At 39.2% G+C, this 22,150-nt stretch overlaps 3 protein-coding genes across 10 annotated transcripts in view; 2 read left to right on the forward strand and 1 right to left on the reverse strand.

Annotated features, from left to right (window-relative positions):
* Positions 1-22,150, reverse strand: part of arih1 (ariadne ubiquitin-conjugating enzyme E2 binding protein homolog 1 (Drosophila)) — a 61,444-nt gene that overhangs the window by 4,570 nt on the left and 34,724 nt on the right. For 2 of the 8 annotated variants that reach the window (XM_086073449.1, XM_086073448.1), the window contains exons 3-16: positions 11,893-11,984; positions 9,951-10,028; positions 8,915-9,002; positions 6,905-6,991; positions 6,582-6,826; positions 3,990-4,057; positions 3,744-3,891; positions 2,882-2,974; positions 2,729-2,784; positions 2,288-2,354; positions 1,246-1,352; positions 1,120-1,162; positions 958-1,029; positions 347-477 (exon numbers count right to left, since the gene is read on the reverse strand). In XM_086073449.1, the coding sequence (XP_085929575.1) occupies positions 347-477; positions 958-1,029; positions 1,120-1,162; positions 1,246-1,352; positions 2,288-2,354; positions 2,729-2,784; positions 2,882-2,974; positions 3,744-3,891; positions 3,990-4,057; positions 6,582-6,826; positions 6,905-6,991; positions 8,915-9,002; positions 9,951-10,028; positions 11,893-11,928 (1,319 nt within the window). In that variant the 5' untranslated portion in view covers positions 11,929-11,984. Of the gene's footprint in view, positions 1-346; positions 478-957; positions 1,030-1,119; positions 1,163-1,245; positions 1,353-2,287; positions 2,355-2,728; positions 2,785-2,881; positions 2,975-3,743; positions 3,892-3,989; positions 4,058-6,581; positions 7,118-7,554; positions 7,657-8,696; positions 8,834-8,914; positions 9,075-9,950; positions 10,029-11,892; positions 13,167-22,150 lie in introns of those variants that run through there. The other 6 variants (XM_086073451.1, XM_086073450.1, XM_086073453.1 and 3 more) reach the window with 6 other exon arrangements.
* Positions 10,767-12,997, forward strand: stoml1 (stomatin (EPB72)-like 1). The gene is made up of 7 exons (XM_086073457.1): positions 10,767-11,030; positions 11,231-11,337; positions 11,420-11,569; positions 11,885-12,088; positions 12,165-12,369; positions 12,443-12,640; positions 12,726-12,997. Exons 1-7 carry the CDS (start codon positions 10,874-10,876, stop codon positions 12,920-12,922), a joined length of 1,218 nt encoding a protein of 405 aa, XP_085929583.1. The 5' UTR covers positions 10,767-10,873; the 3' UTR covers positions 12,923-12,997.
* Positions 13,608-20,347, forward strand: cyp11a1.2 (cytochrome P450 family 11 subfamily A member 1, tandem duplicate 2). Its single transcript, XM_086073456.1, has 9 exons — positions 13,608-13,909; positions 14,167-14,322; positions 14,875-15,074; positions 15,171-15,374; positions 16,604-16,764; positions 16,846-17,012; positions 17,092-17,170; positions 17,461-17,652; positions 18,308-20,347. Exons 1-9 carry the CDS (start codon positions 13,650-13,652, stop codon positions 18,425-18,427), a joined length of 1,539 nt encoding a protein of 512 aa, XP_085929582.1. The 5' UTR covers positions 13,608-13,649; the 3' UTR covers positions 18,428-20,347.

Consider the following 22,150-nt stretch of genomic DNA (forward strand, 5'->3'; position numbering starts at 1 on the left):
AATTGAAATAGTTCAAATGAATTTTTGACATTTATAGCCATCCACGGCAGTGAATGAATAAAAAAAAAGAAAAAGAAATCAGGCGTCAGGCGATGAAAGTTTTTTATCATAATTAATCGCATAACTTCACTAGCTAACTCGCAATTAATCACGAATTTTATGTACAAAACTAAATGCACAATAAAAAAAAATAGATTTTCAATAAATAGTTCAAATGAATTTTTGACGTTTATAGCTGTCAATGGCAGTTAATGAGTTAATCAGAATGTCATGTTTAGACTAGTGAGGTCACATATAACATATTATTGTCAAGAAATAATTATGGCTGACAGAGAGCAGTTTTTACCAAGCAGAACCATGGGGCTCCCATGGGCCCAGGCAGACCCAGCAGAACTCCGCTTTGCAGTTCTGGTTCCGACAAACCATGTGATTGCAGCCTCCGTCTTTCTCAATGGTCACATGGCACTTTGGACACTCCTACAAGAGACAGGAGAGTGGAGAATAATAGAATAGATGATTAGGAGATCGATTTAATAAGGTAAATATTTGGCCATTTTATAATCTTATATTACTGTCTGTAATGAGCAAGAAAATGGGACTGTTGCACCGCTCTGCACATGAATGTAGTTCACAATGTCATCGAGTTGGGCACAGGTTCCCTCTGCTGATTATGGAGACACAAATAGGAATACAACCACCTTATCTCCAACCTGACCCATTTTACTGACCGCCCTCTCAGTTGATCTGTGCTTAGCTTATGAGATTTATCAGCATTTCCAACCTCACCGTTAGATCTGACTGCAGCAAGGACACATGCCGACAAGGCAGGGAACAAAAACCATGTGCTAAAACAAGGGTTTTTATTTTTCTTAAATCCAAAAGGTGGCATTCGTGCCCACAGCAATTGGAGCACGAGTATAGCCAGAACGCAAACTTGATTAGTTTTGACTTCTTTACCTTTGTATTTGCGGCAATCCAGTTTGAAGTTTCACTGTCGTCGTCGCATTTCTTAATCCACTTTCGCAGCCACTGCAAAAGTAAATTGGTGTCAGAAATGAAAACATCACTCTTCGCTAATGAATTCAAACTATTCATATTTGTATCAATGTTTGCTCATACCTTGCACTTGACGGGATCGTGCCAGTTCTCCCCACAGTTGAAGCTGCAGCAAGAGTTTTTTTTTTTTTTTTTAAAGAAACTTACATTTACACATCAGGCCTTTTTTCGTGTTTGTTTTTCTCATACCAGAACTGACGGCCACACTTGCACCTCACTGGTTTAGCATCTGGGTACTGGACTTTAACGACGTGATGGCAATCTGGAGCAGGGCACCACTTTAACAGTCGATTGCACTGAAAATGACACACAGGGTGCAAACTTCTCATCTTGTACTGCTCATCACTACGGTAACCACAGCCAAATGGAATTCATGTGATATCAACGCACAGTGGACGCCCACTAAAAACGGACGCAGTTCTATGACACTGGTTGAATACAGTCTATAACGCCCATAGGTCTCAAACTCCGGTCCTCGAGTGCCGCAGTCCTACATGTTTTTTGTTTCCCTTTTTGCCAAAGCAATTTTATCCTATTTCAATGGCCATTGTACTTTTCCTCTACATGGCAAAGTGGTTACTGCTGATGTTGCAAAAAGTTAAATTTAGTTATCATCCCACTCTTGCTCTTTGATAGTGATACCTCTACCGATTATTATAGTCTGAGATGGGTGACGAGTCACTACGACTCAAATCAACTCAAGTCAATCATTGGCAAAGACAACAACGAACGTAAACAAAGATGGCTGATTCCGATAAATTGTTTGTTGTCGTGGTTGACGCAGCCAGTCCAAATCACGTTGAGCTACAAGAAGCCCCTTATTTCCAGTAACTAATGTTATAAATAAATAGACAATTACGTTAATAATAGATCTCCGAGTTTAAAGTCACTACGACTCAAATCAACTCAAGTCAATCATTGGCAAAGACAACAACGAACGTAAACAAAGATGGCTGATTCCGATAAATTGTTTGTTGTCCTGGTTGAGGCAGCCAGTCCAAATCACGTTGAGCTACAAGAAGCCACTTATTTCCAGTAACTAATGTTATAAATAAATAGACAATTACGTTAATAATAGATCTTCTCCGAGTTTAAAGGGGCGTTCCTGTGCAGATTTTAAAAAGGGACGGTGCCAATAAGCGACAAATTGCCAACGCTATATAATTAGTCTATCCCAATTAATTTCCATTCTAACACATTCAAAAGACAAAAGAAAAAAAATCAAACTTACCTCTACAAAACTATTTGTAATTAAATGCTGGTACTTCAACTTGACTTTTGAATCTGTTATGAGCCGCCTGTAGGAGAAGTCAAATGAATGGTTAGCATTTCATAAAGCTGGGATGTTTGGTTAAAGCTGTATTAGACTCAGCACATACAATAAAATAGTTTTGGGATTTTGGGGGAAAAGCAAAAGACAGGAAATATTCACAAAAGAAAACAGATAAAACATTTTAGAATATTTTGCTGCGTAAATGGATCAGAGATGACCATTGTGTATCTTGTTAGTGGGCGACATCACTATGTAGGTTAAGACAATTAGTCCCACCTTAAGAGCCAGCATGAGGGCTAAATCAGGTAGCGATCCAAGGATTCAAATTCAAATGAGTACCATTGTCTCAATGCAAAATAAAAAATGAGAGGACAGAAAACGAACTATAAGAATACTTACATGACTGTGTTGTCATCAACCAAAATGTCACAACTATGAGCAGGACAGGAAATAGTCTGAGAGGGAAAACAAAATGCAAATAATTTTCTTTAAAGAGCCAATACACTTTAAAAATATATATATATATATATTTTTTTAGAAAAGATAGTATACCTGTCCCATTCCTTCTTCTATGATCTTAGTAGTCAGGTAATCACCCCAACACTGCATGCAGAACTTGTGTCCACACTCCAAGCCAGTAAAATACTGTAAAACACAAGCGTGTTAACCCTTTGTGCCTTGAAAACAGGAGTCGAAGCAGCATTGCATTTGGATAGATATTACTCTGCAATAGGGCTAAACAAATATTTGCATATGCAATATAATAGTGATTTTTTTTTTTACGCAAATGCTACGATTTGGTGGGTCATGTCTGAAAAGCAGAGGTGAGAAGAGGGGGAGCAGAACGGCAGATGGGAGTAGATCGCGTCACATGTAAACAGGAGACCAAAAATCTTCATTTGGAATGATTTCAATCAGAACAAAAAAAAAAGTCTCCATTTATATATACCGGGCTATTGAGGCGTGTATTTAACACGTTTGCTCATCTTGTGCGGAAAAAAACTTTCACCGTTTAAGTGTTGCATTTTGTGATGCTGCAAGTTAAAGCACATCCGTGAAAAGTTGTCAGTTGTAATTGTGAAAAAAATACATTCAAAAATGACCTTGGGAAAAATAATTTAATATTACAATTAATAATTAAAATCACAATCACAACTAGAGGGGAGTAAAAAAATGTTTTTTTCATAATCGTTCAGCCCTACTCTGCAAGTCCCTGTAAAGTGAAATGTCTTCTAAATTTGACACGCCAAGCTCTGTTAACAACTGTGGCAAATCGGAATGATGTAGGTTTTTTAATTAGGCATGCATAATGACCATGTTCCACACAGATATACTTGCAGATAAAAATGCTCAATATTGCCACAATTCCCAAATCAACACACGTGAGCTCATGAAAAGTATGACAACAACTCACAGAGTTAGGGAAATTCAGATAGCAGATCTGACACGGCATGTCTTGTGCGGATGATCTGGTGTTGATCGGAGGACGGATGCGGGGTTTCTTGCTGGGGTTGATGACGTGACACTCGGAGAAAAGCTTGTCCAGGTTACCATCAAAATACCTGTGTGAGGTCAAGAAATTAGGATAGACCCTCAATTTGTCAGACAACTTGGCTGGAAAGTTACAAGGAGGTTAGTTAAGAATAACGCAGCTCGTTACCTTTCCATGAGTTTTTCCTTATCCCAGTTGAAGTGACTAAGTAGGATGCGTGTAATTGTTGCAGGATTCTAGAGAAATCAAAAGATGGGAGGTGAGGCGTGAAGATGCTTAACATTATTCACAATGACAGGTTTTGTTATTGCTACAATTAAGAGTGAAGTTTCACAGCTCTGTTGTCACCCATCAGTAACAAAAATTTCCTTAGCATTCAAGATGACTATCCCCAGAGTTACGTCTAATAATTTCTGGAAAAATGTAAACTTTTTCCATCTTCAACACTTATTCTTTTTTTTTTTTTTTTACATATTCTGAAATGCAGTGAAAATGTAGTTGCTCTACTAGTGAAGACTTATAATTTCATCAGATCCGGCGATTAAGATGCAATACTTTTAATCAAAAATTGATGGAGATGCATTGCTTGGCGTCAGGCGGTGAATAGTTAACGTCTGTTTATAGAAGATGCTAAAGATAACGACAGCGCTAATCACGTGTGGGTCTCTGCTGTCATAGCAATGTGGCAACTTCTCAAATCCATTTAAGATGGCTTGTTTTAATATCGAGAGAATCTATTTTTTAAAGCGTCAACAATTATGCTCATTTTGTAGCTAGTATGATTGAAAATAATACCACAGGGATCGAGATGATTCGAAAACAGGCACTCCATTTTATGATTGACATTACACACCAGTGTTTATTTCTGAGTTGTGCGTTTGTGTTTAATATCCTGTTGAGTGCTGACAAATTCCATGTCACCTTTTATACTACAAAGCACCAATAGTCTTTCTTCGTTGCAAAAATTCATTATAAACTGAATGCAGCCTCATTTTCGAACCACATATTGGGACTCTTCTAATTAAGCCTTACAGGCTTACACGGCAAAATAAACTCAACATCAAACAGTGATACAGGCGGTAGGCAAACAAAACAATCTTGGCCATCTTCATCAAAACATATTAAGTAGCAACAGTTCACCTTCTGTCTGATCATGTCTGCGATTATCATCTTTTGAGCATAGTCTTCGTAGTTACCCTGCCTGACAACAGCTATTCGCCATCATTTCTAACCCTTCAGAGAGATAGAAAAGGAAAGCCATCATATAATCTAAGTGAAATAATGCATAGTGAAACAATAAAGAAAGGTTCATTTTACTACTGTAGACAATTGCATATTTTTGCCATTGACAAATGTGCTTCTCCGTGTCAATTTCTCACAATTCCAACTTGACAAAACATCTTTCACCGGTACCCGCGTTTATAAAATAAATTGACAACCTAGACAAATAAAGCTGCATTTCTCAGACCATGAGGGCTTGCTTATTGCCAATTTAACAAACTTCTGTGGCCAGATATGCGCTTCTACTCTATGCATCTGGCCTATGACAGCTTGAAAATATAATGTCTTTCACATTTTAAGGCTTTCCCAGAAAACAATGATTACCTAGAGTACAGTTACTTCGCCACAAAAGTAAAGAGTACCTTTAACTAATTAAATAAATGTGCCAAGATTGTACAAGATGGTCAAGGGGAAATGGAGGTCTCATGCCCACACTACTTATTTTACAGTATCTCTGATTAGGTTACAGTAGGGTGTGTGTTTTTTTTGTAGGTCACTGTATAAATGCAGCGACGAAAACATCTATTGTTCATAACATTAAGAGATCATTAATTTTTCCCTTGGCATGAATGAGCCATAGTTCAATTTAGAACTGTCATAATACTGTGCTGTTTCACATTCATCGTGACTAAATTAAATAGGTCCAGGCATCCAAATGGTTTACATATTAAACGATGTTGCCAGGCGCTACTTGCTCAAGACGAAGCCAACTTTCACTGTTGTTTTCGCCCAATGTGTGGCATGTCGGACAAGACAGCAAATGGAGGCCCACATCACGATGAGGGGCCACTACAGAGCATTTATCCTGAGAACCTTACATTTTACAAAATTAACCACCTGCCTATCAGTCAGTCCAGACTCACCCCCCAGCATAAAAAAAACACATATTTGTAAATCGCTATCACCGCAAGTGTCCTGGACATGCAGTCAACTGACGTCAACTAATTCGATGACCAAGCTTTTCGTCAAGTGGTGAAAAATACCGTTGACTTTATTGTGGTTCACCAATTGTGTGTTGTTTATACCACAACGTTAATAGACATACACCTTAACGAGTTAGCCTGTGCCCCAAGAATGAAACGTTTGGCTTATCGGTACAAACGCACTACTTGTAGTTTGCTAGCTAGCAAGGTGGCTAGCTTGCAAGCTAGCATTAGCTTAGGTAACCATTGCTGCCAACTTCTCAATAGGGATTAGACTACTTCCTGGATGAACATCAGCATGGAAGTGTTGTCATGTGTCCATATAGAAGCTTACCGTTGACCGTGTGTGGCAAGAGTCTCTTGTGTACAAAGAACGACTGCAACCGCGTTTCGTGTATTTGCAGCCACCCCCGGCTAACCTGTCAACTTCCAGCAAGTAAACTACTCCAAGAGAGCTAATTGCTAAGCTAACAACCATGGCCTGATTACGGTTCACCAGGAGCCCCTGACCTCAGGACCTCGGCTTTTACCGACCGTGACACGACAAAATACCTACCTGGATAACCTCGTTGACCTCCTTGATGCACTCCACCATATGCTGGAGGATTTGCTCGGCGGTCAAAACCTCGAAGCGGTAGTCCTCCTCCTCTTCTTCGCCGGGGCCTTGACCGCCTCCGACCGTATCGCCGCACTCGTCCCGCTCGGCGGCGGCCACTACGGGATCGACCAACTCCACCTCGCCGATATCCAGGGTGTCGTCCTCGGGCTCCTCTTCGGCGCTGTCCTCGCTACATTCCTCCTCTTCGTCGTCGTATTCATAGTTATAACCCTCGTCTGAGTCCATTCCTAGGGGCGCTTATCAACTTGTGACAAACTCACCTAGATGTCTATAAACACCGTGTGCGCGCGGCTGCTCGCGGAATGAGCCGAAGGAGGAGAAGTGATCCGAGCTTGTTTTCCAGGCAGCTGCGAAAATAACAACAAAAACGTCGCCGCTGTTAAGCCAACAAAGGGACACGGCGTCACAAATCGACGACGCGCTGACGTCACACGGACTGTACAGGAACCCACGAAAAAAAAAACCTCCGTTCCGAATTAAAGCCTTCCCGACGTGACGAAACACTTCCCGCCTCCGTAAAACGTTTCGGATTTTTAGACCTATTCGGACACTAATTTAGAGTCACATTCGGAAAAACGTCAACCTTTATTTTCACACTTTTTACAACCAACTTAATTTTTGGGGGTAACAAATTGGGTGCCTTTCACCTTCGCCTGTCATAGATTAAGCATTTTCTAGAAAATGTTACATTTTTATTTTTTAGGGTCTTCCGAATAGAAGGATTATCAACACACTACATTTTGGTCCACATAGGTTTCCAAAAACACTCAGTGGGTGTTACCCTACGGGAAAACTTTTGGACTCAAGGACAACTGTAAAATGGACAAATGGGCCAGGTAATAATGGTAATAATAATCTGTCTACAAATGTTTTTTTTTGTTTTAAATAATAATTAAGATTTCTCACTTACCGATACAAGTTTAGGCCATTCTGTATGCTGTAGTACGCGGGATTTCCAAACATTGTTTCCTCCAAGTGCCACATACGGAAAAATCGAAGGATGCAAAGGCCACTGTAATTTATGAAAGAGACAGTGCGTAGAATTGTTGTTTCGATTTTTCAATGTTCATTTGCTCATTCTAGTGCTGTCACTATCGAATATTTTAGGAATCGATTAATCTATCAATTATTCAATCGATTAATCTGATTCCTTTTAATTTTGCATTAAAGTGTGTTACAAAAGCATGTTTTCCCCTATTACTGTTTATTAACCAGCGATTGGTGTTTATTTCGTACTTCATATTCGTATAGTGATTTTGAAAAAAGGGGGATTGATGTTTTACTATGATACCAGTTCGGTCATTGTTTTCCAAAATAAAAACTGATTTTGCAACTGTATTATTTTTGATTAAACACAGAAGATAATCAGTCTCTTCCTTCATCAAGGATTACAGAAATCAGTGAACAATTACTGTTGACATGCTAAATCAGAGGATTTGGACAATTAAAAAAAGGCTCCAAATGATTACTTTATCAAAATAGTTATCGATTAATTTGATAATTGATCACTTGTCGATTAATCGATTAATTTAAAAAAACTCACTATTAATTTCAATAATTTGCAAAAAACTGTTCACATCACATTAACATACCTTTTTTAAATACATACATACTCGTATAGGTAATCGTGAGGCTGGCATGTTTCGCCGCCATCTTTCTCCAACAGATACCCAAAGGGGAAAAACTTTGCAAATGTAGTAATTGGCGGTATGCTTGTGAAGTGTGGTCAACATGCGCTTCAAAATGCAAGCGCTTCGAACTTAGGTCATTACACTCTATTAGTCAATGAACATAAAATGAGAATGAACATTATTTGGCACATTTGTAGACCACACTTTCATATTAAATTCTAAAACACACGAAATCCTACAAAATTGGATTTTTGAGGTCACGACGAAACAAAAAAAGTCAGACAGCATTGTTTGTATTAAAATAAAAATGCAGTATATACATAAATCCCACCATCTTGTCAACATTTTCTACAATAACATGCCCCTCCCTGTTAAACTGAGTTGACATAACTTCACTATGGAAAGGGGACAACTGAATTACCCATTGTGTGGATTACATTAGTGCCAGCAGATGGCAAGGCAGGGCAAGGCAGGCCACGCCGCAGCCGGAGTGCTGACGCCTCAATCTTTGCACTTGGTCTTTGCCCACCATTCCCCAACACTACCTGGGATTTAGTGCTGAATGAGGCGGTTTCACAAGGTCAAGGTTTACTGCCTGTCCAATGATAACTAGATTTTCACAATAAATGTCTGACTCACAGTTTTTGAGGTTTGGGGTTCCACTCAGCTCGGTCCTTCCTGTCAATGTTTTCCGGATGCTTGCACGGATTTTCTTTGGGCTCTCCAGCTTCCTCCCACATTCCCAAAAAACATGCATGTCACGTTAATTGGAGACTTAAATTGTAGATGTGAGTATCTCATTCACTGCCATTGACGGCTATAGACGTCAAAAATTCATTCAAACTATTTCTATTAGTTTACCTTTTTTTCCCACTTTTGTTAACAAGAGGATGAAAACCTAGAAGAAAATTATTGTACATTTAGAACAGATCTAAAATTTGTGATTAATCGTGAGTTAACTATTGAAATCATGCGATTAATTACAATTACACATTTTAATCACCTGGCGCCCCTAATTTTGAACACTTCTTTAAAAAAATAAAATAAAAGATTATTTTAAAAAAGTCTAGCTTTTCATACTCTTAACAAAAGTGCGAAAAAAGTTAAACTAATAGAAATAGTTAAAATTAATTTTTGACGTTTATAGCCGTCAATGGCAGTGAATGAGTTAATGGTGGATAAGGTTTTGAAAAAAAATCTATCTTGGCCTCATTTTTTTCCTATATCACAAAAAACGTCAGACTTTATATCAACTGTATGTGCACTGTGATTGGCTGGTGTCTAAAGTTAAAGGGGTGTCCCTTGCCTCGCCTTGTCCAAAGTCAGCTAGGATTGTAATTTAAAAAATGGATGGATATTTTTACCTGATAGTTTTGCCTGATAGATGACGTAACTGTTTACGATCATAACAGAATGAGAACGTGAGTAGCGTCTCCTGTATTACATGAATGTTGTTCATAAAAATACTGGAATGGGATTATTGTATGATTATTACGTGGTACAGGGGGGAAAAAAAGTCAGACAGGGAATAAATGAGCAAGCAATGTGACCACTGGATTTGCCATGGCTCCTTCACCATTGCCAGCGCTTGAATGACTTGCATCTAAATGTTGTGACGGATTGATTTGTGCGTGTAGACAGTACAGATTAGGATGACAAATCTGCATTTGCTTACACAGCGTTTGGTGCCATCTCCTTGTCCCCTTGCAGCAAGACACCCTACACTTGGCAGGCTCACACGTTCATGATGGCTCTGTGAATGAAATAAAATAGAATAAGCATTGGTAAAAGGGACTGGAACATTTCTGATCTAAATTGTGAAATGGATTCAGGCAGTGATCACTATGGCATCTATTCATGCTTACTCCCCGTAAAATTATGTTAAACCATAAAACCGCTGAAGGTTTTGCAATTGATTTCATTACGTCACATTGTCGTAATAAAATAGATCTTTTCACAGTGATATTTTTTAGGGCAACTGTCTGTGTACTAATCACAATTAAAATCAGTGTCAGCCACACAACAAAACCATTTAAAATCTGGGAGAAATCCACAATAAACCTCAAACTAAAATTGACCACATGGAGGCGACAAATTCAAATAAATCGTTACATTTCATTCGGCTGTTCTTTTCAACAAGATGCTATTTTCTGTGACTGCAGAGGAGAGAATGTGGCCACCAAGAATACGGAGAGACACCCAATTCCAGTCTGTTCTTATTCACCTCCAGAGTATTATCTGCAACATTTTGGCACGGCTCCTCTTCATGTCAAGTGGATGAAAAAAGTTAACTTTTTTCTCTCTCTTGCAATGCAGTTAAAAAAATATTATTTTTTTTTGCGCTCTAGCAATTCAAGATTTATAATTCACCTGTTTTGATTGATATGTTGTGACTGACAATGAAATAACTGGCTTTATTGTAACTACAAAGCAACTACAGGCGGCGCAAACGTCGATATTAGTTTTACGCCACGAAGAAGAAATTGAGCAAAACACGGAAGTAGAAGTTAGCGACATGAGCTAACGTAGCTTAACGTACGCCGTTCAAACCACCATTATTATGTTGTGAATCTTGTAAAGGGGCTAGCTAATTCCACAATGTTTGGGAAGTCTTACCAGCTTCTTCATCAGACTGACCCGGGTGCACCGCGGAGTCCTGGACTATTTGTATCCGCCGACAGCTACACACAAGCGAGCTACCATAAAGGGCTGTCCTTTGATTACATCCCTAATGTTTCTGAAAACGACTTCAGTGGTATGTGGCGTAATCTTTCATGAAGTAGATATGTACAGCTGTATTACGTATGTTACGTCTACCTAGACGATCAAATGAGATCATCATTCAGTACCAGCTGTTAACCAAGGAAACAAAATACTATAGTCTAAAACTGCGTATTTAAAAATCATGTACAATCTTTTTTGTAATTAAAAGTAAAACAAAACTTTTTCTTGAAGATAACTCCCAGGGATGGTTGTCATGGATCTGCAATCTAATTGTCATCTTCCTCGTCCACGTCTGCACTTTTCTAACCTTTCCAGTAACAGGATGGTTTGTATTGAAAGTAAGTCACTTTAAGTCCTGAATCGTGACCTTTTTGTGTTGAGCGTGAGTGACTATATAACCGATTTGGATCATGTTTGTAGACTGTGCCAAACTACCAGAGGATAGTAGTTTTTCGCCTGGGTCGTGTCTGTCCTCCAAAGGGTCCTGGCATTGTCCTGGTGCTGCCCCTCATTGACCAGTGGCAGAGAGTAGACCTGCGCACCCGTGCTTTCAATATACCTCCATGCCAGGTAAACCAATTGTAATGTCAAATGAGAATTTTAACATTTACATTTTCCGTGCTTGTTTATATAACCCAAGATTTCTTGATCCCAACGTCCTCTGGAACATGGAGGTAACATATGTCACAGTACATGTAAATAGATGCCACCGGTTTTGTTGTTTTCATGCACCCTAGATTAAGAGCCATTACTTGAGGAACCAGTTAATTAATAAATAGAATAGACAAAGATGTAATCAGGACAGGTTGTGTGGTTAAATGTGTCCTACAGGGGGCAGTCATGGTGCACAGATATTTCCATTTGCATCGATTATTTTTTTTAAAGGTACACACCAGGGATGGTGGCCTCTTCTCTGTGGGAGCAGACATTCAGTTCAGGATCTGGAACCCAGTCTTGTCAGTGGTGTCAGTGCAGGACCTGAATGCTTCAACCAGGATGAAAGCACAGAACACTTTAACTCATAGCTTGGCCAAGAAGACAGTCAGAGAGATCCTAACAGAGAGAGTGAAACTGGGAGAATACCTTGTAGTAAGACAACATTTAACACACCCTCTGGTTCACCTCTGCAACTTTATGCTCACGTTTAAAACTCTCCTGCCCGCAGGTGGACATCAATGAGATGACCCGGCCATGGGGGCTCGAGATAGACAGGGTCGAACTCACCCCAGGTTCTCTTATAAAAGCACCCGAGGAAGGGCCCCCTGGGCCTCTTGTTGTTCCTCCGTCTGTACCTGGACTGGAAGGCCTCACAGGACCTCTTCAGCAGCTGGCCATGCACTTTATGAATCATAGCTTGCAGCCTCAGCAAGGTAAGGCCTCACACTTGCAACAAATTGAGGCGCAACATCCATGAAACCACTGCACTGTGTCATCCTATTGTAGAGAGCAGTGTAACATTTATAGATGAGCAGAGTGGCGTCCATCCGACTGTGGCCACACAAAGTTCTGTTGAAGAGCTGCTCCAAGCAGTCCAGCTTGTCCTCTCCGAAACATTGGTGAACCAGGTTGGCGCCTGCTTCCAGTTTGAGATCAGCTCAGGAGAGGGACAGCATCGCAGTTACTATGTGGATTTAAGCCAAGGTGATGATCCACACACAAAATGTGCTGTCATACGGGAGAACTGAAGCTGCGCATATCAGATATTCACGCCACGTGTGTTGTCTAGGTTGTGGGGCAGCTGGAGCCGGATCCCTGTGCAGACAGCCAGATGTAATACTGAGTATGTGTGACGAGGACCTTGTGGCCATGTTCGAGGGAAAACTGCAGCCGCTTGCTGCCTACAGCAGCGGTAGACTTCAAATTCAGGGGGATATTAAAACCGCTATGAGGTTGGAGGAACTCATAAAGCTGCTTAGGAAGTAACATTTTCATGAGTTATTTAAGTTTTAACTTTATTGTATGCACTGATTACATTTGTTATAAATGAATTTCTCCTAAGTTTGGCCTATATTTTTTGACCCCCAAAAAACATACACACCGACATTACATTAATAAATACACCAGTACAATCTGAGATCTACAGGCGTATCCCAATAAATTAGAAAATTGGAGGTTATTTATTTTAGTGGTTCAATTAAATTTATCAAACACAACCACAAAAAAACTTTCAGAAGGCAAAATCCCATTTTTGTTGTTGTTGTAATATTCTAATATCTTTAGCAGGTAAATTAGTTTTTATTAATCTTCAAAACTCTTAAAAAAAGCATGAATTGAAATACAAAATAAAAAAAATATTTTCACTTTTTCATTTAAACTACAGCAGTTTTCCATAATGTAATTTCATCATATGCACCTGCAATAGCAAACGCAATTTTTATTTATTTATTTTTTGCTTGACTATATTGTTTAACAATACAGTATGTTTTTTTTTTAATGCTGTAGTTTGCCGTGTTTCATGTATTATTTAACTACTATTTAACATGAACTTTTTCCTACATCTCTCTCGCTAGAACTCATGCTGCAGTGTATCACAGTGTATATTCAACTTTAGAGAGCCTTGAGAGCAAGTGGGTGGGGAGGACTATTTAAACCAGCCCCCAGCTTTTCAACCTACTGCTTTGAGCCAAGAGCAGAAAGATCAGTTCTAGGAATGGCCAGGTGGAATTTGTGGTATGGATCCTCTACACTGGACAAACTGGTAGCAGCGGGCGTCTGCAGAAGCAGCAGCAGTATGCCGATGGTTAGACAGGCGTTCACTGAGAATGGCAGCATCATCAAACCTTACAGTGAGATTCCCGGGCTATGGAAGAATGGCATTGCCAACCTGTACAATTTCTGGAAGCTGGATGGCTTTAAAAACCTTCACCGAATGATGCTGCAGAATTTTAATACTTTTGGACCCATTTACAGGTATGACGGTTCGGTTATATAAATGGTGAGGCCAATTAACAATGGCTTGAAACTAGGTCTTTGCTTTCTGTATGGTTCAACTATCACTCGGTTAAGAGATCCAAGGTTGGCTAAGGTGTCATCGAAAATCCCAAGTGCTCCTTAGCTGTTAGATAGCTGCAAATTAACAAATGTGCTTAAAAAAATAAATACATCTTGTTTTAGAAAACATCTTCCTCATATGACTTCTTCCTTCTCTCATTGCATGTGCATGTTAGAGAAAAAGTAGGCTATTATGAAAGCGTGAATATCATCAACCCAGAGGACGCTGCCATCCTGTTCAAAGCAGAAGGTTCTTATCCCAAAAGATTGAAAGTGGAAGCCTGGACCGCATACAGAGACTACAGGAATCGTAAATACGGAGTTTTACTGAAGTAGGTATTCTCTTCAAATGCACTGCCTGCGGGCCGTCCCACTCAATCTGCCATTTTGTAAAACGTGTAAATGCACAATTAACTGTAAAATATGTTTTATTATGCAAAGTGTCCTACTCATTGATGTGATTGCATATTTAATAAATACAATTTAAAAGGTTAATACCAACAACCTTGAACGCTGGAAAAATAGTAACCTCTTTTGAAAATGAGCATAAATTACATTTATTTCAATCATCGCATTTTTCTTGATGAATCCCTGTATTGTGCAGTGTTACAAGCTATTAGCATAAATGTCATGTGGCTAATGTTCAGGCACTATTGCTAATTCAATGAGTTTCAGTACAATAGCACAATGACAAAAAATAAAGTTGCCTAAGACTGGTCAATTCTCATTGAGTATTTCTATCTGTATTGTCAGCTTTAGAGCTGAAAAAAGACTGAAATATATATATATTTTTTCCTCAGAGAGTTACAACAAGCAAATGGCACTGATTTGGTGGTCTGCCCCCAATGCATTTAGTTACACCACCTCCTTGATTTTTCCATCAGGAACGGGCCAGAGTGGAGGTCAAACCGGGTCATCCTCAATAAGGAGGTGATCTCGCCGAAGATGATGAGTAACTTTGTGCCCTTGCTGGACGAAGTGGGTCATGACTTTGTGGCCAGAGTTCACAAGAAGATAGAACGAAGCGGACAGGACAAGTGGACGACGGACCTCTCCCAAGAGCTCTTCAAATATGCACTCGAGTGTGAGACTGGCACCATCACACGGCATCCAATACTGTGGCGATGTAGATAGAATCCAGTTTTGTATTGACATTGTCCCACAATTTTGTCCCACGTAGCTGTAAGTACAGTTCTATATGGCGAGCGTCTGGGCCTGATGCTGGACTACATCGATCCGGAAGTTCAACATTTCATTGACTCCATCACCCTCATGTTCAAGACTACCTCACCCATGTTGTACATACCTCCGGCTGTGCTCAAGTCGATCCGAGCCAAAGTGTGGTTGGACCACGTGGCTGCTTGGGATGGAATCTTTAACCAAGGTACGACACTTTTGCTAGGATAACTTGAGATGACATTCAACCTATGTATCTTTGCGCCTTACAGTATCGTCACCGTTTGTAATGACGGGATTAGCTTCCTTACAGGTTTCTTGCTACTGAGGCTAAGTTGGACAAACATAAGTAAATACTTATTTTAAGAAAATAGTTCTATATGTTACAGCTTGAAAAAAAAAGAAGCCAATATTACTTGTTTTTAGTCTAAAAATACTCTTTTTGAACACCGCTGTGGTTGATATGGGCCTAGTATTATTTTCTTATTTTTCAAGCTTTTGCCAAGTAAAATGTTCTTGTTCTGTTTGCTTATTTGAAGTAATGCTTTTCTTATTTTACTCTATTTTTTCTTAAGTTTTTGCAGTACAGTATTCCCTCGCTATAATGCGGTTCACTTTTCGTGGCCTTGATATTTCGCAGATTTTTTGGGGTGCCATTTTGCATGCATTACCAGTAATGTGCCTATTTTATAAAATTTCTGAAGGTTTGAAAATGTCAATTCCTCGACGAGAAAATGTGCGGTGAGGGGTTTTAGAGTCTTAAAACATTTATAATAAATGTAAAATATAAAGCTACTACTACTTCGCGGATTTCATTTATTGCGGGTATTTTTTTTTAACCTAACCCCAGCGGAAAATGATTAAACACGGTATACTGGTCCTAATTCTCTCGACTAGCAAAGAAAATAGTTCTATAGGTTACATATTGAAAAAAAGTCAATATTACTTGTTTTTAGTCTTTAAAATACTATTTTAAAAACCGTTGTGGTTGAAATGGGCAACTTATTATTTTCATGTTTTTCAAAATCTTGCCAAGTAAAAGATTATTGTTCTGTTGGCAGATAATTTTGCTTATTTGAAGTAATACTTTTATTTTACTATATTTTTTTCTGAAATTTAATACTGTCCTTTTTGCAGTATACTGGTCATAATTCTTTGCTTATCTTTAAACTTTCAGGGATTACTTACTCAATGCTATCAGACCCCAAAAAAAGGGCTGTAACCTTTTTAACTACAGGAATTCTCATGTTTCGTTTGGCTCCATTTAGCTATGCGGTGAATATATTTTTCTTAAATTTGTTATTTCTGAAGAATTGACCTGCAGAATGTTTTTAAAAGCCGAGTAGATGAAAAAAAAACTAAAAAACAAAAACACCAAAAGTGTGTTGGTAGGATTTGAAAACAATTGCTAATGTGTATATCGCTTTTCCTCCTTAGCTGACCGTTGCATCCAGAACATCTACAGGAAGTTGCACCAGGAGAGTGGTCAGACCAAAAAATACCCAGGAGTTCTGGCCAGTCTGCTCATGCTGGACAAGCTGTCCATTGAAGACATCAAGGCCAGTGTCACTGAGCTAATGGCGGGGGGAGTTGATACGGTAATCAAAAGTCCAAACAAGACCTTTTATAGAAGTTTTCTATTGCACTGGTTCAGTTAATCAGTGTGTTATATTTTTCAGACCTCTATCACATTGCTGTGGACATTATATGAGCTAGCCAGACACCCTAGCCTTCAGGAGGAGCTGAGGGCGGAGGTGGTGTCTGCCAGGGCACAAAGCCAAGGCGATATGATGGAAATGCTGAAGAAGATTCCTTTGGTGAAAGGAGCGCTGAAGGAAACACTACGGTGATTACAATCTTGGAGCAAACCCAATGTCAGCTTGTCTCCTATAGAATAAACAACATTCTTCCTTGTATCCTTCAAGGTTGCATCCAGTTGCTGTGAGCTTGCAGAGATACACAGCAGAGGACATCATTATTCAGAAATACCACATTCCGGCGGGGGTAATAAGATCTTTTGAGTATTTTTACAGAAGCTGATGCCTATTTAGGCACATTAAAATGTGTGTCATAAAAGTTCCAGGACTTGCCTCACAAAACACGCCACACTGTATTTCAAATCCAAACTACCGGAACAAGTAATCCCGCTGGGGACTAGCAACAGTGTCTCTTTGCTGGTTTAGCCCACACTGAAAGGGGGAAGTCCATAGCTTGTGGTTTGAGATAGAAATAAATATTTTGTGACAACAGTCTTTAAACTTTTCTGACACACTTAATGTTTGTCATGCGTCCAGACCCTGGTGCAGCTAGGTCTCTATGCGATGGGGAGAGACCCCAAGGTGTTTTATCGTCCAGAGCAATATCAGCCCTCTCGCTGGCTCAGGACCGAGAGCCACTACTTCCGCAGCCTGAGTTTTGGTTTTGGCCCACGGCAATGTATAGGACGCAGAATAGCCGAGACCGAGATGCAGATCTTTCTGATCCATGTGAGTTGTACTGCAGTATCAACATATTTCGTTACATACTGTACGAATGGCCATGTTTACTAGGGCTGGGAATCTTTGATTGTCTCACGATTCGATTCCGATTTTTGGGTCTGCGATTCGATTCAGAATGGATATTCGATTCCAAACGATTTTAGATTCAAAATGACTTGATTGACAATGATTTCTGCTTCAATTTATAGATATGCAAAGAATTGTCATGATCTACTCCAGTCTGACTCGCTAATGCTAATTAGTGCGCTACTCGTTTTATCACTCAAAAGAACGAATATTCATACAAAACACTTCAGGAATGTATAGAGAAGCATCTTAACATTAGTGATCGACATATGCTCTTCCTACACAGCAAAAAACAACAACAACTTTTATTGGAATAATTTGATCATGACTTTTTGCTTCTATGTGGCTACATCTTAACTGTGTATCAGAACACGTGAAACCACACTGCCCCTAAGTGGCCAAATCGTGTACAACATGAACAGTGCTCCCAATAAAGGCACACACACAAACAAGGGCAAGACAGTATAAAATAATTGAAATAAAATCGATTCTGAATCATACTAAATGAGAATTGCGATTCTTATGAGAATTGATTTTTTGGGGCTCACCCCTAATGTTTCCCCTCCTTTCTTTACAGATGCTTGAGAACTTCCGAGTGGAGAGACAGCGACACGTGAATGTGCACAGCACCTTTGAGCTCATACTCCTACCAGACAAGCCCATTATATTAACTCTGAAACCCCTGCACAGTAGTTGATAACGTGGTGTCCCACACAACTTGAAGGATGAGCCACATTTCTCCATATTTATTAGCACTCTACCATCTATAAACAGTAGACACATTTATAAATTGCACTCACATTAGGCACGCTCGCAAGAGCAAAAATTCTGCCTTTACAATAGAAATGCATCCGACAGAGGAATCCACCATTTGATTTACAATATTGTACGCATTCAACAAAACCATTGAGCAAATTCCAAGATGTTGTATGCAATGTTCCGATGTTGAAAGAATATAAGTTCCCCTTTCCAACTGCACCATTGCCATTTGACTCTGCTGACCTTGTAATATCCCACTGAGGACTTTGGATTGGTAATTTAGAAAACTTACTTGTCTCAGTAGCCAGTAAAAAAAATAGATAACCTTCAAAGCAGCAACAGGACAGATTTCTTCTTTTTTTTCCCCCACAGTATTAGTGTACTGTAGATCTAGAAATATAATAAAATGTAACACAAAATATGCATCAATAATTCTGGCTTTACGAATGATTCTCACAGGAAGACGTATTCATTTAACAGTATTTTCTTTACCATTTTGGCTGCACTGATGTTCAGTTGCATGTTCATTACATTTAGTCCCTCTCGTGTGGCAAAATATGGTAACCCAAATATTACAAATAAATATATGGTGCAGTCAGTGTATCTGCAATTTGATCTTTTAAACTGCTCAGTATGTAATTTTTGAGCACTTAATGTGAGTAATGATGGTCTTTGAAATATAATTGGACCGCCTAATTCGTGGGACTTGACTGTTTCTCTGCTCTGTTGCCAGGAACGAGATCTTTAGGCACATCCTTTCAGCGAAGGTCACATCCTGTCCTTCAGGAGATAAGGTGGGTCTCCACCTTATCAGTGGGTCCATGGCCAAAATGAGACTCTTTGCTTTATCATGCAACGGCTTGTTGATATGATAGACTTACAAGGATGAGCAAACATTATAGCCAACCATTTTCTACATTCCAAGTTTCTTTCTACATTATGGTGAATTACGTTGATGCCAGTGGCAACCACAAAAAAAAGAAAGAAGAACGATTTTTCCTCCAAATGAATTTATTGTAATGTGCATAGTATAATACCCAATTGTCACCACTAGATGTCTCTTTAACTCTATCTGATAATAAAGACTACACAGACACACTGGCTATATATTTTGAGAAACGTCTTTTAATTGAAAGTTTCTCAACCTTTATTGAGATAAGGAACCTATTTGACGTTAGAAAAATCTCACGGCGCGCCACCAAACAAAAATGTCCCCAAAAATATGAATACTGAAATAATGATCTCAACTGAATAGGCTCCCAAATTGGCTTGTGAAATGTGGGCCTGTTTACTTGAAATCAAAACTGAAACCGTAGCACGTTTATTGTTAAAGTTTGTATCTGAAATGAACTACAGCATACAAAATGTTTTTTGTTTTTTTTATATATTTGCGCAAAATTCGAAACAAGCGATTATGGTGGGGCAGTGAACTCAACACATTTCAAGCAGTACAGTAATCTGACCGTGACCAATTCTTTCTTAAAAAAGAAAAAGAAAAAAAGAGGCCTCAATCAGATGAGGTTTACCGACAAGCTAAACATAAACAAAGAATTTCGCATTGTGAATGTAAAGTAATCACACAGCAGCGCCTTGAAATCTGTTTGGCTGCAAACAACCATTGCAAACCACCGTATGTTTGCTACCTAATAGTATCGGTGTTGTGGTGTTCGAATCCTTTCAGCAACAGATATTTCAACACAAAAGGTACAGCAACGCATGCAGACAGATAACAGTACTCACAGGCATATCTTTTTTTTATCCTGTGCAAAACCCCCCCGCTAATAAATTCATTACATTCTATGTAATTATTTCATTACTCTATGCTATTAATAAAGTACAATCAATGTTTTTTGGGCAACCTCGAACAGACTGTTGGAATTTACATTCATTTTGTGGAGGAAGATGACTCAAGATACAAGTGTTTTGAGTTACAAACATGGCCACGGAATGAATTAAAACTCATATGTCAAGGCAACACACAACAAAGCCTTGTTATCAAGACATAGTCCTGTCCTGTGTCAGGCAGGAAGTCCATGCTAATTGTCCTCTGCTCTTTCACATGTGTCGCTATCAAGTTGAACAGACAGTATTTAATGGACAGGGAGACCTCGGGTTCTGATGCATGATGAAAAAGGGGGTAGGTGACAATTATGGGATTCCAATCTGGGATGGTGTGGATGCGACTCCCATGGGACGGCGGGGTGAAATTGAGCATTTAATTGAAAGGGCAATAGATGAGGAGACAATCATGACGGTGGATGAGATGGGGTCTCTGTGGAAGCATTCCCCATGACAAAGTCTATTTGGGGGGGGGGGGGGGGGTCTACTGCTTATTTGAAGACAGAAACGCCTGTCATATAAACAAACAATTGGGACAATTGTACTAAAAAAAATCTGAAAATATCTACTTTTTCAGACTTAAAGACCATTTTTTTGTGAAAATAAACAAAAACATCTGCTATGAAAAAGTCTGTAAGAATAAATGGATGGTATTGTATGCAAAAATACACTGTGCAGACCCTTATCAAGTTTCATCAGCTCATGTGCAATCAGTGTGAAAAATGCTAATTTGATTTTTGGAGCCATTTTGTCTACTGCCTGCGAGCGTCTGTTCCAGCATAATTCATCCCTTCCCCCTGTGTGGCTGCATCCAGGGCTGGACTGGCCATCTTGCATACAGGGCAGATGCCCGGTGGGCCGGCCTCTTTTGGGGCCGATGCAGTGCTTTTTAATTATTATTTTCCTACATTTTACACCAAGAGACTTGCCCACAAGTTAGAGGGACCAGTTTTGGTAACCCAGTTTGAATATAGATAGCAAACATCGTCAATAAACAGGCAGAATTACATGTTAGGCAGGAGTCGGGGATAAAACGGTCCGGTGGGCCTAAATCAAAATGCCACGGCCGATTTGTAAAATTGTTTTTTTTTGTGCCAGTTCAGCCCTGACTGCATCCATATGTGTCATCACTTTAGTTTGGAGCTTGTTGACCTCTGCTGTGTAGTTAGCAGTAATAGGAGCAATTAAAAAAACTATTTTGTTTAGTTTTTTTGTGTAAAACAAAAAAAAAATCAATAAGTGATTTTTATTTAATTTTTTTACCTCTGTGACAATGTCAATCAAAACTGAGTATTATTGTAAAGGCATTATTATTTATTTTTTTTACAACATCTACATTCCAAGATTAAAGCAACTGTTACATCACTATATGCCGACAGCGCCTCCTCTTTAAACAAGAGAGCCCTCACCAAATAACCCCGACGTCCTTCAAGAGTCAGCGTTGCATACACAGTTTACGCAGTCAGCCATCATGGATATGAACACAAACAGATTCCACAGAAGAGTCATTCAGACATACATATATAATCAAATAAATAAATAATCTGTGACATTACCACAACTGTGGTTGTCTTTTTAAATGTTTTTAACAATGAGTATGTAACCATCAGATGTAACACCAAAGTGGTTTTGAGGCAGGAGATCAACATCTTTTATCATGTTTCCCATTGGCTAGACCCTGAAGCAAAACAAATAAACATTCTTTGTTTCTCATCGGAGTTGTCACGAAAATAAACTCACATTTGAGTCTGATCAAAACAGTGAGGATGCGGCACAGTGAATACAGTCAATCCCCGGAAGAACACACAGTGGGGTACTATTG

This window comes from Leptonotus elevatus, chromosome 4, assembly GCF_054856555.1.
Source record: "Leptonotus elevatus isolate MCC_2025b chromosome 4, RoL_Lele_1.0, whole genome shotgun sequence".
Taxonomy (NCBI): Eukaryota; Metazoa; Chordata; class Actinopteri; order Syngnathiformes; family Syngnathidae; genus Leptonotus; species Leptonotus elevatus.

What these genes read in the sequence shown, in the direction of transcription:
- stoml1 (XM_086073457.1), top strand. Translation starts at nt 10,874, where the DNA reads ATGTTTGGGAAGTCTTACCAGCTTCTTCATCAGACTGACCCGGGTGCA. An exon ending in TTCTGAAAACGACTTCAGTG is followed by an intron (nt 11,031 to 11,230) that starts GTATGTGGCGTA and finishes TTTTTCTTGAAG; the next exon opens with ATAACTCCCAGGGATGGTTG. An exon ending in AACTGGGAGAATACCTTGTA is followed by an intron (nt 12,089 to 12,164) that starts GTAAGACAACAT and finishes TCCTGCCCGCAG; the next exon opens with GTGGACATCAATGAGATGAC.
- cyp11a1.2 (XM_086073456.1), top strand. Translation starts at nt 13,650, where the DNA reads ATGGCCAGGTGGAATTTGTGGTATGGATCCTCTACACTGGACAAACTG. An exon ending in AAATACGGAGTTTTACTGAA is followed by an intron (nt 14,323 to 14,874) that starts GTAGGTATTCTC and finishes TTTTTCCATCAG; the next exon opens with GAACGGGCCAGAGTGGAGGT. An exon ending in TGGCGGGGGGAGTTGATACG is followed by an intron (nt 16,765 to 16,845) that starts GTAATCAAAAGT and finishes TATATTTTTCAG; the next exon opens with ACCTCTATCACATTGCTGTG.